This window comes from Gobius niger (genome assembly GCF_951799975.1).
Source record: "Gobius niger genome assembly, chromosome: 11".
Taxonomy (NCBI): domain Eukaryota; kingdom Metazoa; phylum Chordata; class Actinopteri; order Gobiiformes; family Gobiidae; genus Gobius; species Gobius niger.
In genome coordinates, this window is record NC_136862.1 from 34,807,408 (window position 1) to 34,824,484 (window position 17,077).

The 17,077-nt window shown below is 46.8% G+C and overlaps 1 protein-coding gene across 1 annotated transcript; it reads left to right on the forward strand.

Moving 5' to 3' along the window:
• Positions 1–13,735: 13,735 nt before the first annotated feature.
• On the forward strand, positions 13,736–14,677 carry LOC306970711 (olfactory receptor-like protein COR4; the record flags this gene model as incomplete). Its single annotated transcript, XM_079566738.1, has 1 exon — positions 13,736–14,677. One exon carries the CDS (start codon positions 13,736–13,738, stop codon positions 14,675–14,677), a length of 942 nt encoding a protein of 313 aa, XP_079422864.1.
• Between the last annotated feature and the right edge of the window lie 2,400 nt (positions 14,678–17,077).

Genomic DNA, 17,077 nt, shown 5'->3' on the forward strand with positions numbered 1-17,077 from the left:
GTAAGTTGTGTTTCACTCACAAAGCTCTCACACATATTATTTAGAAACTAGAAGGTCTCGGCTTTCAAATGAGGTATCACACTGGCACATAGGCTATAAGCTCTCCAGTCAATATGCGTTGAAGTGGTTTAACATGCACTGCAACAGCCAAGTGCTCCAGATCCAGGTTCAGAACAGAAGGCATTGGTTTCCAATGCACATAAAAACCATTAGGGCCTGTTCCATACGTATAAAATGTGCCCGATCTTGGATTTCTAAATGCAGACTATCGCTTAACCTTTTTCCGGCTAGGAGGGGAGCAATATGACATCTTGCTGCTCCTCATGCCTGGCGTATTAGCGGGCAGGTCTCCCATGGCCAATGATGACGTTATGTTGAACAATCTTTTTTCTTTAACCAGATGTGTGACCGGCGAGGGGAAGAGAGAGACATCAACTCACGCTACAGCAGGACCGGCTCAGGACACGGACACACACAATGGGATAAATAACCTGATAGACAGAACTTATGAAGCCTGTAATGCTAAAGGGAGAACACAAGGTTCGCCATTACAGTCTGTATCTGGAAGTCCCACAGGATCTTGGCTCGGTCATTCTCCACCACCTTTGGAGGTGTTTCCCACGTTGACCTTGGGGTTTCCAGCCCATACTCTGCACAGATGTTCCTGTACACTATACCAGCCACTTGGTTATGGCGCTCCATGTAAGCTTTCCCTGCAGCATCTTACACCCTGCAGTTCTGTAAAGCTGGATTGTCTCATTGGCCTCTTTGCACAGTCTACACCTGGGGTCTTGTCTGGTGTGGTAGATCTGGGCCTCTATTGCTCTGGTGCTCAAGGCCTGCTCCTGTGCAGCCATGATGAGCCTCTGTGCTGTCCTTTAGTCCAGCTCTCAAGAGCCATTGGTAGGATTTCTTCAGTTATGTTTGGGTGGTACATCCCGTGTAGGGGCTTGTCCTCCCATGACGGGACCTCCAGCACCTCATCTTCTGTTCCCCATTGTCTGAGACATTCACTGAGCACGTCATCTGCTGGAGCCTTGTCCTTGATGTACTTATGGATCTTGGATGTTTCATCCTGGATGTTTCATCAGGGCCACATGAGTAGCCTGAATTGAGTCGGAGGGCCACACCAACGATAAGTCGAACTTATTCTGCTCAACTTTGTGTATTTTGAATAGCTGATACCTACCATTATTTAGAAGGCCTATTTTTTTCTGTAAATATTTAGCCATGTCAAGCCAAGGGCGGGCATGTGTGCATCATTATTTAGGTTATTCCGGAGTACCCGGAGGAAACCTGCGCAGACACAGGGAGAACATGCACACTCCACACAGAAAGGCCCCGTCCAGGTGGGAATCGAACCCGGACCTTCTAGCTGTACTACTGTGCTGCCCTATATATATATATATCTCTATCTCTATCTCTATCTCTATCTCTATCTCTATCTATATCTATATCTATATCTCTCTCTATCTCTATCTCTATCTCTATCTCTCTCTCTCTCTCTCTCTCTATCTCTCTATCTCTCTATCTATCTATCTATCTATCTATCTATCTATCTATCTATCTATCCATCCATCCATCCATCCATACATCCATACATACATCTATATATACACTGCTCACAAAAACTTAGGGCACACTCAAAAAACACATCCTAGATGTCAATCAATTCGATTTTTCGGATGAAAATCTTTATTCATAGTGTAGGGAATGTGTTGAGAACAAAATAACATAAGAATGATAAATGGAAATCAAATTCTCAGCCCCTGGAGGTCTGGATCCAAAATTATAGTCAAAATCAAAGTGACAAATCAGGTCACTGGTTGATCCAGATTCTTGCGCTCCAAGTCTGCTGCAGCATCGCCTCCCCCGAAGCCAAAGCTAACCGGGGGAAAAAGATCTGTCCTCTAAGGTCGAGCAGCTGTCTGCGGAGTTGGATGTGATGACGGCCTTTTTTCAGACTCATCGCATGGAGGCACCTTTCTTGGAGGCTGGGTTTCCTTCCCCGCACCTGTTCTGGAGCAGGAGGAGAATGTCCTCCCTCTGGTGGTGTTGGCGTCTCTTTTTCGTGGTGATTTGTCACAGTATTCTCGTGCTTCTACATCTGGTTCAATCTCATCTGTTCAGAGTCAAGTTGATGAGACCTTGCATAAGGCTCTGGGTTGCTTGAAAGTTTATGTTCTATAGCCAGATCAGCGTGGACGGCTGTTCCTCTCTCTGAGGAATACCTGATGGACTTGCATGCCTGCTGGAGGGACCCAAGCTCTTTATCGCGCCTCTCGTAAGATGGTCGTGTATTGGCAGCGATGCATAATGCAGTGGTGGCGGGCTTGGCTCACATGCCGCCTTTGGAGCCTGCTGTTGCCTCATTGTGTCACCCAAGGAGGCCTTGCGCCGAGATGCTGTCCTCGGCCCCAATGTTGCGTTACTGATTAACTTCTCAGCAGAGCGTATAATTCTGGTGCTCATGCTGTATAATTCTGGTGCTCATGCTGTATAATTCTGGTGCTCATGCTGTATAATTCTGGTGCTTGTGCCGGTCACCTGGGCAATTCACTGGCACACCTTATGTTTGCGACTTCTGCCTCCGTTGAAGGTGCCCCTGGTGCGGCCACTGCTAGTGGATTCAATGACGCTGCCCAGCAGGCTTTTGATCTGTTGACAAGGGAGATTGGGCGGGTTATGTTCAGGCATTGTTCAGGCACCTCTGCAGTATACCCGTGGAGCCGGGGCAGTTGTTTGGATCAGCAGCCCTGGCGGCTCTGGAGCGAACTGTCCAAGCCCTACAAACCAGGCAGCAGCTTTCAGGCCTCAGTCGTGCATTGCCCCCTCCACAGAGGTCAAGGCATTTGGCCGCTGGTCCGACTGGTCATACACAGCAGGGATCTGGCAGAGACTTCCGTGTTCCTCGTCAACCGGTGCAGCAGCCTCGGGCTTTTGACCACCCCACCAGGTCCCCTAGGGGCCATGGGGCGGGGTAGTGAGGCCCTGAGGCCGGCCGTCTGATATTTTTCCCAGCAGCAACGTCAGACCCGTGGGTGGTTGCTAGCCTGATAAACCACACCCACTTCTCTTCTCGTGAAAGAAGGTGGATCTGGCCATACACGGTAAACAAGTTGCTGAGTGGCGGCTAAGGCCGAACAAATTTCGACCGTCACAGAGAAATGACAAGGTTACATCACTCGCTGCACCACTATGTTGTTAGTTCAATTATAATTAACATTAGCCAAAACTAATTCATGGATGAAGTAGTCGAGGATTTTGTCTCTGCGTGAGTTTATATTCACTTCATATTCTTTGAATTGGACTACAGCTGTCTTCACGTCCGCTAATTGCTGATTGGTTTATTTCACTATTTCACAATCTGTGCGCATTAGGCCCGCCCGTTCAAGCTGCTCCAATTGCTCCGTGTCCAGACTAACTTCCCTGCGTGGAATGGACAGGGAATAGTGTGGCAGAGCCAGGCAAGGTGGTTGCCACTCTAACTCACGGTTACAGATTGCAATTCCGACGCCGACCACATCACCAGCCAGGTCAAAATGACAGTCATTCACGACCCGGCGAAGGCTCTAGGACTGGACCAGGAGCTGTCTGTCCTCCTGGCGAAGGGTGCAGTAGAGGCAGTAAATCCTCTGGTGTAACTCAGAGGCTACTATTCCACGTACTTCCTCATATCAGAGAAAACTGGCGGATTATGTCTCATTCTGGATCTGCTGGGGCGCAATCGTTACATGAAGGTTCTACCATTCCACATGCTCAGCAACGTGGAGGTCCTTCAGTCACTTAAAGAGGGAGAATGGTTTACATCAATAGACTTAAAGGATGCCTACTTTCATGTCCCGATTGCCCCAGATCATCGACGCTTCCTCAGGTTCGCCTAGAGGGGCCATCATTGGCTGTTCAGGGTGATCCCTTACGGGCTCTCCCCGAGGGTGTTCACCCACTGTGTAAAGGCGGCCCTGGCCTCCTTGTAGTCACCCGGTCAGCACAGCTTCTGTCCCAGGCTCTTCTGACGTGGCCTGCGCCTCATCTGTCCACCCTACTGCCGGTGAATTGCCAGGAGACCACAACCAGGTGGTCCCTTTCCAGCCAGGAGCCTCCGCCAGGGCAGTTGTCCCTCCATCCGGAGCTGGTGCACAATACAGTGTTCCGAATGATTATGTAAAAGATATTTTTCTCAGATTTTCTAAATAGTCAACTCAAAAGACCGTCAGCATAATTTTCAAGTCTTTAACGGTTAGAGATTATTTGAATGTGAAAAACTCCCAGTGATAACAGTTTTTTTTTTCAAAATCCACTGTTCCAAATGATTATGCACTACTACCTTTTCCTCTTGTCCAAGTTCTTCTCCAAGGATCGTCCAGGTCTTCCCAGTGAGGTGTGCACCCAGGATTAGCTTTTCAGTGCTATCTGGATGTGAAATACAACGAAAGTTTCGTATGTAACTACGATTCTATGAATCCTGGATGATCGCTAGAGTTTCTCTGTCACTCAGAATCCTTGTGCTTCCACAAGAAGATTCTGTAGGAAGAGTTTTGGGTGACGTGAGAATATATTGCTTTCCAGGCGTCATCCCCATTTTTTTTGTATTACTACTCGAACTGCTTTCAGCTGCTTTCAGCTTCCCGATGGCCCTGTGTACGAAAGTGTTCCTCAGTCGACTGGAACTGAGCCGTAGATTCCGCAATCTCCTCCCTGAAGGCATTACCTTGAAGAGACTGTGTGATGGTGCGAAGGGTCCTTGGCGATTTTGATGGCTTTGCGGGTGAGACGGGTGGAGTACATCTCCTTAATAGAGGGGAGAGGGGCGACGCAGATCTTCTCCGCTGGAGGCTCCCTCGGCAGGAGGCAGTGCTGGCGCCGTGCCACACAGTGATGGAGCTGGTCAGGATGCTCTCTATAGTCCCTCTGTAGAAGAACCACACAGTGATGGAGCTGGTCAGGATGCTCTCTATAGTCCCTCTGTAGAAGAACCACACAGTGATGGTCAGGATGCTCTCTATAGTCCCTCTGTAGAAGAACCACACAGTGATGGAGCTGGTCAGGATGCTCTCTATAGTCCCTCTGTAGAAGTTGCACATAACGGACTCTGACTCTTCTCAGCTTGTGGAGAAAGTATAGAAACGCTGATTACTTTTCTTGACCAGTGATGTAGTGTACATGGTCCAGGAGAGCTTCTCTGTGATGTCCACACCCAGGAACTTAGTGCTGGTCACCCTCTCCACTGCAGCACCGTTGATTGTTAGAGGATCGTGCTGGACCTGCGCTCTTTAAAAGTCCACAACCATCTCTTTTGTCTTCTCCACATTTAGAGAGAGATTGTTCTGTGAGCACCACATGGTCAGACCGCTCACTCACTCCTGTAGTTGCCAATCAAATCACACGGTGCAGTGCGAGCAACGCACTCCCTCTTTCTCTGTCTTTTCCTGTCACTCTCTGCTTCTCTCCCTTTGCCAAAATATCTACCACAGACATGTCATTGCTCCACAGTCGGCTGCTGAAAGACGGGGAGATATACCCATGTGTTTGCTTCTAAGGCCGCACGCTCGTGTTCTCCGCAGCAACGCGGACTGAACGAGTAAGTGTTGTTAAGCGGTGTGGAGTTTGCATCTTCTTCCCGCGTCTGTGTAGGTTTCCCCCGAGAACTCCGTAATACGCTTCCAATGTAGCCACAGCTGCCCTGAAGTAGACTGACAGGCAGCATATCTGCACCATTGGCCCCTCTCACCACCGCAAAGCACTCTCATTACATTCATTCATGGGTGATCTGAGTGAAGTGTCTTGGGACAGGCGAGTGACGGGAATGAACCGCCAACCTGAGATAATCCACTCTTACTTCTGAGCCACTGTCTCCCCCAGCGCTAGCTTCAGCTGAACACATGCCGCAGAATCATAACTACAATAAGAGTCTGTTGGAGCAGGTTTCACACTCCAATCACTCAATCATCACAAAGAGGAGATGCTCTTCAACATATCAATTGTTCAGTGGCCACTGGGCAAAAGCATGGGACACTGCAGTGGTCAGTTCCAGCAGGACCGCTCTATAGGTGAACTATGATGGTCCTAAACAGGATTCTGTTGGTGGCCACACAAATCACACTTACTTAACCATATTAACAAGTCATGTGCTCTTTATGCAGCTCCAGTTTTCTGTTGGTACTCTTTAGCTCCTCTCCCAATTTGGCCTTAACTCTTACTGGATATAGTGTATTATAAAATAAATCAATAGGCTTAAGGATGAACTTGTCTAAACTGAATTGAATGTGGTCAGGACTTTTCTGCCCCCTACTTTTGACTGTGGCCCTAAAAAAACTACATCTGTGCAGGAGTCGACCTTGGGTTGTGCAGATGTAAACCTTGTAATTACAGTAACTTATTGGTGCATTTTAGCTGGAAATAAGTTACTGCCAACAACAAGTGTCTGCCATCATTTTCCATAACCTTTTCCTTGGCAGGGGATACTTTTACTCAAGTACTTCTTGGGGTGCAGTATTTTTTTCTTAAGTGTAGGTCTGTGACGTCATGATTGTGGATAAAAGTGCAGGTCTAATGGTGATCAGAGACAGAGGACACGGAGGAGGCAGAGAGTCCAAACAGGTACAAACAGTGTTTCTCTGTGTAGCATGAGTGCGTGTGGCTGGAGTTCATGTGATGTGCCTATTGTCTCTGGTCCTACAGGGAGACGCTGTTCTGAGGGACTTTCTTTTCTGTTCACACTGATGTTTAAACTTTAGATGAAGCGGGACCCATTATTACTCTGAGTTTGAGGCACAGAAGAGTTCTACTGTTCATCATTATTATTAACATTTAGTCCTCTGTCCACGTTCTACACTCAGGGCTGTGAGAGAGAATCATCAAAACTTATTGATAATACTGGGAGGAAACACACGGACAGAAGACACAGAACTTTGTCTCAGTTTTTGTGTCATGTGGATCGGCCCAAGAGTGACATATAAACTGTAAACCAGATCCCTACATCAACAATATGTTTCAAGAAGAATAGAATTCAGGCCTGTTCCACCTCAGGGAGAAACGATGGGTCTGCAGAGTGTAGTAATGTCACAGCATTCATTTAGTTTATGACGGAAAATATTCCAGGCAAAATCTGTTACATGTTGGGCCAAACCCAGAAGCACGGGTTGGTTTTGTGTTTGTCCGGAGACACGTAGTCAGAAGCGGCATTTGAACCTCAGAATCAGATCCACAGAACTATCAACCAGCCGTATCCATTCATTTATTAAAAAGTACTAAAAAGGAATTTGGTTCTTTCTGTTGTGTGTCATCACCGAGGAACACAGTATATTTTTTACATATGTTTCAAAGGGTAAACTAGTCCCACTGTAAACATTGAGGCAAATAAGCAAGAGGAGTCTGTAATTTTCATCATAGCTTTTTTTTTTAAAGGAATAGGCCACCGTTTCTCCATACTGAGATATGTTCTTACCTGAGCTTAGTCAAATTGATGTGTACCTGTCTGGTCTTTGTGCGGCCCTCAGTCACACAAAATGACCAAAGATGTTGTTAGCATTTGGCCACTCCCAATGCATTCCTATAGCTCCAAACAGGATGAAGTTTGAAGCGACCAAGCTCTTCCACAGGCACAAAGACAGGACAAGTACGCATCAACTCGTCTAAGCTCAGGTAAGAACATATTTCAGTATGGAAGAACGGTGGCCTGTTTAGTGTAAACAGTGAAACATGTCAGGTCCAGTACAGTCACTGTACAGTACAGTCTGCAGTCTCATGGTCAGTTTCTTGTATGCACTTGATTTAAACAAAAACGGGAAAACAATTTCAAAAGTATAGACAACTACTTTAAAGCTGCCCTCAGCTATGTCTTTGGATTGTCTATGGATTTTTCATTGTCTGTAGGTGTCAGCAGTGAACCCTGCTTTGATACTTACAGTGAGGTAGTAAGTATCCATACTCCTTTTACTTTTCAACATTGTCTCACACTATGGTGCACAAACATACATATATTTAGTTGAAATTTTAAGTGAAAGAGACACACTAAGTGACACACAGTTGAGAAGTGAAATTAAATTTGTACATGATTTTGAACGTTAAAAAACACATTTTGCTGCAGTTACAGCTGCAAGCCAGTTGGGGTATGTCTCTACCAGTCCTGCACATCTTGAGACTGGACTTTTAGATCTTTCCACAGATTCTCGATTGGATTTAGGTCTGGTCTTTGACTTGGCCATTCTAACAACCACTCCATGGTTGCCCTGGCTTTATGTTTAGGGTCGTCGTCTTGCTGGAAGGTGAACCTCCACCCCAGTTTCAAGTGTTTTGCCCTATTTGGGCCCATCCATCGTCCCATCAACTTGAACCATCTACCCTGTTCCTGCTGAAGAAAAGCACCCCCAGAGCATGATGCTAACACCACCATGTGTGACAGTGGGGTTGGTGTTTCAGGGTGATGTGCAGTGTTTCTTTTACGACAAACATAGTGTTTTGCATTTAGGCCAAAAAGTTCAGTTTTGGTCTCATCTGACCAAAGCACCTTCCTCCACATGTTTGCTGTATCCCCCATGTGGCGTCTGGCAAACAGCAGAATTTGTAATGGTTTTCTTTAAAAATGACTTTTTCCAGCCACTCTACAGTGTACGACTAATAGTTGAGCTCGTCTTTACTTCTGCTTGACAAAGTTCCCTTGCTGTTTCGAAGGTGGCACATGTAGCAATGCAATGTGGGAATGCAACAATGCCGGGCGGGCAAAATGGAATAGCTGACTGAGGGCAGCTTTAAGTACTGTAGTTGTATCAATTAGTTAAACGGTGCAGATAGTAGAGCTGGTCATTTTGTAAGCAGAGGGTTAGTGGTCCAAATCCTCCAGTTTAGGGGAGGCCGGATAGAAGGTTTATGCACAACTGCAGCCTCTGGAGGGTCCTACACCTGGATGTTCGGGAGACTCCAGAGGCACCAGCAGCTTCAAATACCTGTCTTCTCTTTAGCTGATGTATTTGTCTGGCAGACACCGTCCTTATTGTGCCTTTATCCACACAAACCCGTGTATGCTCTGAATCAGTCACAAATGTCTTATCAGTACGACGTTTCATGAAATATCGAAGGTTTTCATACCTAAACCAAGGCATTCAACTATTTCACACTTTTCATCAGCAGAGAGATCCTTTTTCTTTCCCATATTGATCTGCTTAATAATGTGGAGCGTCCTTTTTCAGTCGTTTTTTCCTTTAACTGGACTTAACCTGAAAACTAATCATCACAGGCGTCTGAGATTAATGTCAGCGATTCAAAGGGCCCGAGACACAAAACCATCCATGAGTTTCATTGAAAAACTTTCGTTTTTTTACCTTTACCTGAAATACAATTTGCATAATAATTTGGAACACGATGTAAACTTTGCACTGCTGACATTTTGATATATATATATATATATATATGTGTGTGTTCTTTTTATTATTATTATTTTATTGTATATTATTATATATGTATATTATTTACATTTATTTAAAGAGGGGGTATTCTGCTTTTTTGAATCACATAGCACCAGTCTATATCACACTACAATGATGACTGTATTGTAAATGCTGTAAATGCAGTAAATTAGAATAACTGCCTTGTATAAAATGTCTCTCTCAAAATGGCTGTAGTGAATGTCTTGAAATAGGCCTCTGTCTCTTTAAGAACCTCTGAGCCTTTAGACACGCCCCCTCCACACGCTGTCTGTGGCATCAGTGGGGAGGGGGTTCTGCTGAGGAGCAGTGGTTGGTTACTCGGCTGGTGACCAAAGCTCGGAGGCGTCTCCAGGAGGTGGGGGCGTTCCTAGGAGGACTCAGGCAAACCTATCCCTAAAATGGCCGCCATCAGAGTTTTTACAGATTAGTCAGAAATACGGGAATGTGCCAAGGCAACACTTCAGCATGTTTTTAATGAACAACATCATAACAACATGATTTAAAGCTTGAAAAAGTCGATTTTGCATAATACCCCCCCTTTAACAGTACTTTCAATACCTATGTTATTTTAATGACATTAAAATAAAATGTGTATAAAAAAGTATCGTTCAGGAGAAAGTCCAAAAATGATACAACAGAAAGAAAACAGGCCACAGCAGCGCCACCTGAAACTTTTTGAGCAGAATTCCCACTTAAACAGTGATAAAAAGAGAGAAAGGTCATTACTACCTCCTGAGGTAATAATTTCGCTAAAGGTAAAGCCGATGTGTTTCTTTGTCACTACCGTGTTGTCACTGTTATCTCTTGCTATAGCTATCAGTCCAGGTTTAGTCCTGTTTTTTAACCATTTTATCGTTAGTTGTGTTTTATGTAAGTCCTGGCTCAGACCGCGGTTCTGCCATCTCTAATAATGACGAAACTGTCGCTTTAAGAAAACATCTGCATTTGCACTGAAGCTGGTCATGAGTTCAGGATTTTTCAGAATCACCGCGGATCATTTGTTGACGTTCGGAGAGAAAAAGTACCGGAAATTAGCACCGAAAAAAATAGTTTTTCCAATACCACCCTCTGCAGGAGCTTTTCGTTTGGAACCAAGTAGGTACCGTTTAACAGTACCCAGCCCTAGTTCGAGATGTCGGACTAATGGCACTTCTACTCAGTGGTAAATTTTCGGCGTAATGGGGCATTGGACCAATGGCATGGCACCGGCAGAGGTTGGTGATTTCCTGTCTTTGGAAATTCCACATTCCGAGTGACCACCCCCAGAGTCCTTTCCTGCCTTCTGCAACAGGTCCAGCAGTGGAAACTCAGTTCCAAGGATTAAGTCCTTTGGCAGATTGTTGACTACAGCCACTGTCATGAGATACTGTTGTCCCTCAATCTCTACCTGTGCTTTGGGGTAAAAAATATCCCATGACATAGCCTCAGTGGCCATTTGAAGGTTTTGATCTATAAAAGGACAAATAGCCACTTCTTTACTACATGAAGTAAAACACCTGCCCCAGGATGTATGTCGTTGGTTTACCTGGAAACTGGACTCGTCATTTGCTGGAAAGTGGATTACGAGCCTGGACGCTGTAGAAAAAGACAAAGGCTGGGCCTAGGAGAGGAGGCTGGAAACATCATATAATCCGACCCATCCAACAGTGTAAAAGCTTCCCTGGACACCGTATTGGATATCAGTGACGCTACTGGAGCGGGGAGCTGCATTTACAGTGTGGAGGATTAATACTTGTTGCAATTTTGAATAACACAGGCCCAAACCCTTCACAGGTGACGCACACGGCCCCGCTTAAAGGCGGGGTATTATGCAAAATCGACTTTTTCAATTAAGTCATTCCCTCATTAAAACCATGCCTGAAGTGTTGCCTTGGCACATTCACGTATTTTCGAGTAATCTGTAAAAACTCTGATGGCGGCCATTTTAGGGATAAAACGCCTGATTCCTTCTGGGAACCGCCTGGAGACGCCCCGATCCTTTCGTCACCAGCCGAGTAACCAACCACTGCTCCTCAGCAGAACCCCCTCCCCGCAGTGTCCAGCCCTAAGATGTAAACAGAGTCATCATGGAGGATTAGCTTCATGTGTTGTGAACCGGAGCCACAGCAGCTCTGAGACTTTTACAAAGACACACATCAGTGTTTCTGTTACCGAAACACCCAGGATTAAAACCGGTGACAAGAACACTTATTTCAGTGTCTGGTTCTGCGCTGGGCCTTGATGATGCCCAGAGCCTCCGGAGAAAGCTAATGCTAAGCTAAACCTCGAGTCATCACGTGGAAACGAGAAATATGCACAAATAAAGTCAATAAAACCACCACACACATAAAGAACCGTTTAACAATGATCACACACGGAGCCGGGCTTGTTGATTTGGAAGTTTATTGCTCACATTTCATCTACAGTGAGTCGTAGCCGAGTGGTTTCTCCCGGAGCTAAGGCACTATTAGCCGCGACAAGCTAACAACCTCCACCTTTACAACATTCATTGAAAACAGGCAGCATATTATGCACAAATAACGTCAATAAAGCAGCAACTACTTGAAGCAGCCTTTACGATGATCACACAATGAGCCTGGCTTTACACATTTGTGGTTTATTGCAGACTTTTCATCAACAATGAGCTGTAGTCGATTATAACAAGCTAACGGGTAACCTCGAAAAACCATTGTCCACCTGCACAGATAATGTCCGTCTTTGAATGGTATGGGCTCCTGCAGATCCTGGTGTCGTCCATGGGGGTATAGTTAGAGATCCATAGCGCATGGCAGATGCAAAGAGAAGCCTCCAAACAGCAGTTATTTTTCAGGCAAGAGCCCCGTCCAAGTGTCCGGTGTGGAAGGTTCGTCTCCAAATAATATCCTGTGTGGCCATTGTTCCCAAAGTGATAAACAGCAGCTCCTTTCCAACAATAAAAATTAAAATGCACCGATCGTAGTTTCAATACTGTTGAGACAACGAGCGGAGTGTTGTGATGCCACAGACAGCGTGTGGAGGGGGCGTGTCGGAAAGGGTCAGGGAGCGTCTTAAAGAGACAGAGGCTCAATCCGAAACCATCAAATTGTAGCCTCTAAGCACTAACACTAGCAACTAACTCCTTAACCTTTGATGGGGTCAACTGTTAGACCTCTATGCAGTTAGGGAACTAGACCTTCAGCATAATTTGCACAATCCGTCCGTCCTTAAACAGGGGAAAGGGAAGTGACATCACCAACAGCTGCTTTTCTTCTTCTTTAAAGTTATTGGTGGAGTGCAGGCCAAACAAAAGTGCATGTCGCCCCCTACTGTACAGTGTCCAACAACAACATAGTGTCCAAACAGAGACATTTAAGGAGAAAAATAAATCCAAATGATCCAAACATTTCCCTTTAGTGTTATTTTATTTCAACAGCTGTTTCTTAAAGCTACAGCAGCAAATGATCCATGTGGCTTAAGTTCTACTAAATGAAAACAAAAGGATTTAACCTGTTTACTGAGTTTACTCTTTAACACTGACATGTGACTGAGCTGTGGGGACAACAACATGGATTTTGTCACTTTTATAAAGTTTGGCTTGTGCAGAATCTTACTTTTTAATTATTATTATTTTTATTATTAAATGTGCTCCTGTCAATCAACAGTGCTCATGAATCACTCGAGGGGGGTGGGGGGATTTGGCGCAGTGGCTTGTGGGATGGCACATAGCTCCTAATCACCAGTTAGTTAGCATCAAAGGCCCCTATGCTAAAGTGGCCATGATAGTTAGCATCAAGGCTCCTTTTCCTAACTACTTCCTAGCTGACTTACCAATTCGGAGGCAACTTGCCATGGCGGACGCTGACGCACATCCGGTTTGGCGTAAGAGCTCTTAGCAATCTGCCCGTTTCGGAAGCAGCCAGAGGCCTATTTCAAGTCATTTGCTACGGCCATTTTGAAAGAGCAATTTTATACAAGGCAGTTATTCTAATTTACTGCATTGACAGACCAACAGAAGGTTTGCTCATCATCGTAGTGTGCTATAGACTGGTGCTATGTGGCTGAAAAAAGCTTAATACCCCCTCTTTAACAACGACCACTGCGTGCACCCAACTCTGTGCGCAAAGACAAACAAAGTGCTGCATGGAACATCTCTCATTCAACTTTTGCAAATAACTTTGTGTGCACTGAGTGGCCTCCACCAAATTGAACTAACATGACCCACGGCATTCCGCATTCGAAATATGGAATGAACATTCATATGTACCAGTGTATGATTTATATGATCATTTATATGTGTGTGTATTTTCCTTCTGAAGAGCCTGTTCTAACACTCTGTTAATCCTCAGCAGTAGATGGCCAACAGCTCTGACGGCTCGGTGCTGCTCCTCCAGGGCCTGACCCTGGACTCGCCGGGCGCCGCTCTCTCTACCTTCCTCATCGTTCTCTTTGCCTTCACTTTTGTTCTTCTGTCCAATGTGACCATCTCCCTCCTCATCCTCCTGAACCACTCCCTGCACCAGCCCCTTTACCTGCTCTACCTAAACCTCTGTGTCAACGACCTGCTGGGGAACACCTCAGCCATCCCTCGCATCCTTGCTGATCTGCTGGTTGCTCCATCTCTCCGCACCATCCACCTCTACAGCTGCATAATCCAAGCGTTCCTCATGCACCTCTCTGGTGCAGCGGGACACACCATCCTAATGATCATGGCCTTCGACCGGTATGTGGCCATCTGCAAGCCGCTGCAGTACTCTGCGATCATGACCGGCAGAACCGTGGTGAGGCTGGTGGTCTGGGCGTGGGGCGTGGCCTTTATATTTGTGGCGGTTTTGTTCGGGCTGACGTTACGGTTGACGCGCTGCCGAACCCTAGTCTCTGGACTTTACTGCAGCAACTCGGGGCTGTTTAAACTCTCCTGTGAAAGCACATACATCAATAACATCTATGGATTGTTTTTCACCGTAGTTCTGTTATCCAGCTCAATGGGGAGCATGGTTCTGACGTATTCCAAGATAATGGTGATTTGTCTGAGGAGTAAGAACGCCTCTCTGAACAGCAGAGCTCTGCAGACCTGCTCCACACACCTGCTGTCCTACCTGGTTTACCTCTTTGATGGGTTGCTGATCATTGTGTTCCACAGGTTTCCAAAACTTACTCAGGAGCGCAAGTTCATCACCATCATGTATCACCTGCTGCCGAGCGGCACCAACCCGCTCATCTACGGCCTGCAGTCCACCGAGATACGCAGGAGCCTCAGCCTGTTCTTCAGACCAAAGCTCTCCAACAGCACATGAAGTGCAGATGATCACAAGTGGGAAGTTCTATGGAAGTACAAGAATAAGTTTCAAACTTCAGCTTTGCATAAATAAATTAATGCCTAATGCCGTACCGTTTACTATTGATTCACTATGTTTTAGTGTATCTATCTGTACTTTCTAGCCATGTAAATTTGAAAAAATTTAAATTGCAAGTTAAAGTCAAAACAAGAGGTTTTATCATTGGACTTGTGTGCTATTCACGGTTTATCCATAACGAGCACCATGTTCGACCACAAGGGTGTCCATAAGTGCACGTGGCACCAGGACACCTTAGGCTGATGATCGACTTTACAGTTGTGTCATCTGATCTCTGGCCCGTTGTCTCGGGCGAAGAGAGCAGCTGAGCTGTCAACCGATCACCACCTGGTGAGCTGGATTCGCTGGCAGGGTCTGTTGGGAATGTCTGGTGGATCCGTCTGTCAGTGGGGTCTTCAACTCCCACCTCCGGAAGAGCTTTACCCAGATTCCGAGGGAGGCTGGGGACATCGTGTCCCAGTGGACCATGTTCTCCTCCTCCATTGTCGATGCGGCTGCTCATAGTTGTGGCTGTAAGGTCTCTGGTGCCTGTCTTCTCCAATCCCCGAACCCAGTGGTGGCACCCTGAAATAAGGGATGCCGTCAAGCTGAAGGAGTCCTATCTGGCCTTGTTGGCTTGTGGGACTCCGGAGGCAGCTGAGATGTACCGGTGGGCTAAGCGTGCTGCAGCTTGGGCGGTCACAGAGGCAAAAACTCGGGTCGGTGGTCGGGCACGATGCCCCTGGATTGGCAGACCTGGGTGGTGGTCCCTCTCATTAAGAAGGGGGATCGGAGGGTGTGATCCAATTACAGAGGGATCACCCTCCTCAGCCTCCCTGGTAAGGTCTACTCCAGGGTGCTGGAGAGGAGGATCCGGGCGATAGTCGAACCTTGGATCCAGGAGGAACAATGCGTTTTTTGTCCTGGTCGTGGCACACTGGACCCGCTCTATACCCTTCATTGGGTGCTTAAGGGTTCGTGGGAGTTTGCCCAACCAGTCCACATGTGTTTTGTGGATCTGGAGAAAGCGTTCGACTGTGTCCCTCGTGGTGCCCTGTGGGGGCTGCTCCGGGAGTATGGGGTCCGGGGCCCTCGTGGTGCCCTTTGGGAGGTGCTCCGGGAGTATGGGGTCCGGGGCCCTCGTGGTGCCCTTTGGGGGGTGCTCCGGGAGTATGGGGTCCGGGGCCCTCTGCTAAGGGCTGTCCGTTCCCTGTATGAGCAGCAGGAGCTTGGTTTGCATTGCCGGCAGTAACTCAGACCTGTTCCTGGTGCGTGTTGGTCTCCGCCAGGGCTGCCCTTTGTCACCGGTTCTGTTCATTTACTTTATGGACAGAATTTCTAGGCGCAGCCAGGGGCCGGAGGGCGTCCGGTTTGGGAGCCTCAGGATCTCATCTCTGCTGTTTGCAGATGATGTTGTTCTGATGGCTTCAACGAACCAGGACCTTCAGCTGCTCTGGGGCGGTTTGCAGCCGAGTGTGTAGCGGCCGGGACGAGGATCAGCACCTCCAAATCTGAGGCCATGGTTCTCCACCGGAAAAAGGTGGTTCCCCTCTACAGGTCGGTGGGGAGTCCTTACCTCAAGTGGAGGAGTTCAAGTATCTCGGGGTCTTGTTCACGAGTGAGGGACGGATGGAGCGTGAGATCGACAGACGGATCGGTGCGGCGTCAGCAGTGATGCGGTCGCTGTATCGGTCTGTCGTGGTGAAGAGGGAGCTGAGTCGGGGCAAAGCTCTCGATTTACCGATCGATCTACGTTCCCACCCTCACCTATGGTCATGAGATTTGGGTAACGACCGAAAGGACAAGATCGCGAATACAAGCGGCCGAAATGAGTTTCCTTCGCAGGGTGGCTGGGCGCACCCTTCGAGATCGGGTGAGGAGCTCAGTAATCTGGGAGGAGCTCGGAGTAGAGTCGCTGCTCCTTCACTTCGAAAGGAGCCAGCTGAGGTAGCTTGTGAAAGTGTCATCTCCAAAGTTTCCAACAATGTGTAACACATGGAAATCTGATCATATTTGCAAAAGATGTGGCAAGTTGAATTTAGGAAGTGGAAATGTGTCAAAGAGAGGAATTGGCCTCTAAACCTTTGAGCTGAGTGACAATTTACATCTCATTTAGAAAATCCATACCGCTGTAAAGCTCCCCCTGTCGTGTCGTGTGTGTGGGGTTTCTGAGATCACTCAAAGGCACAGAAACTGATCCACAATAGGCGTTTTTTTTTTTTTTCGTGGCATTTGTTCACTAAAGGACAGAGGTGGGTGTTGTGTCTATTCTCTTATAGAAGAATATCAGATGCGTGTTGAATCAACTAGTATTTTATTAACTTAGAGATGCTACGGCAGGCTAGTGCAGACTTCCAAACA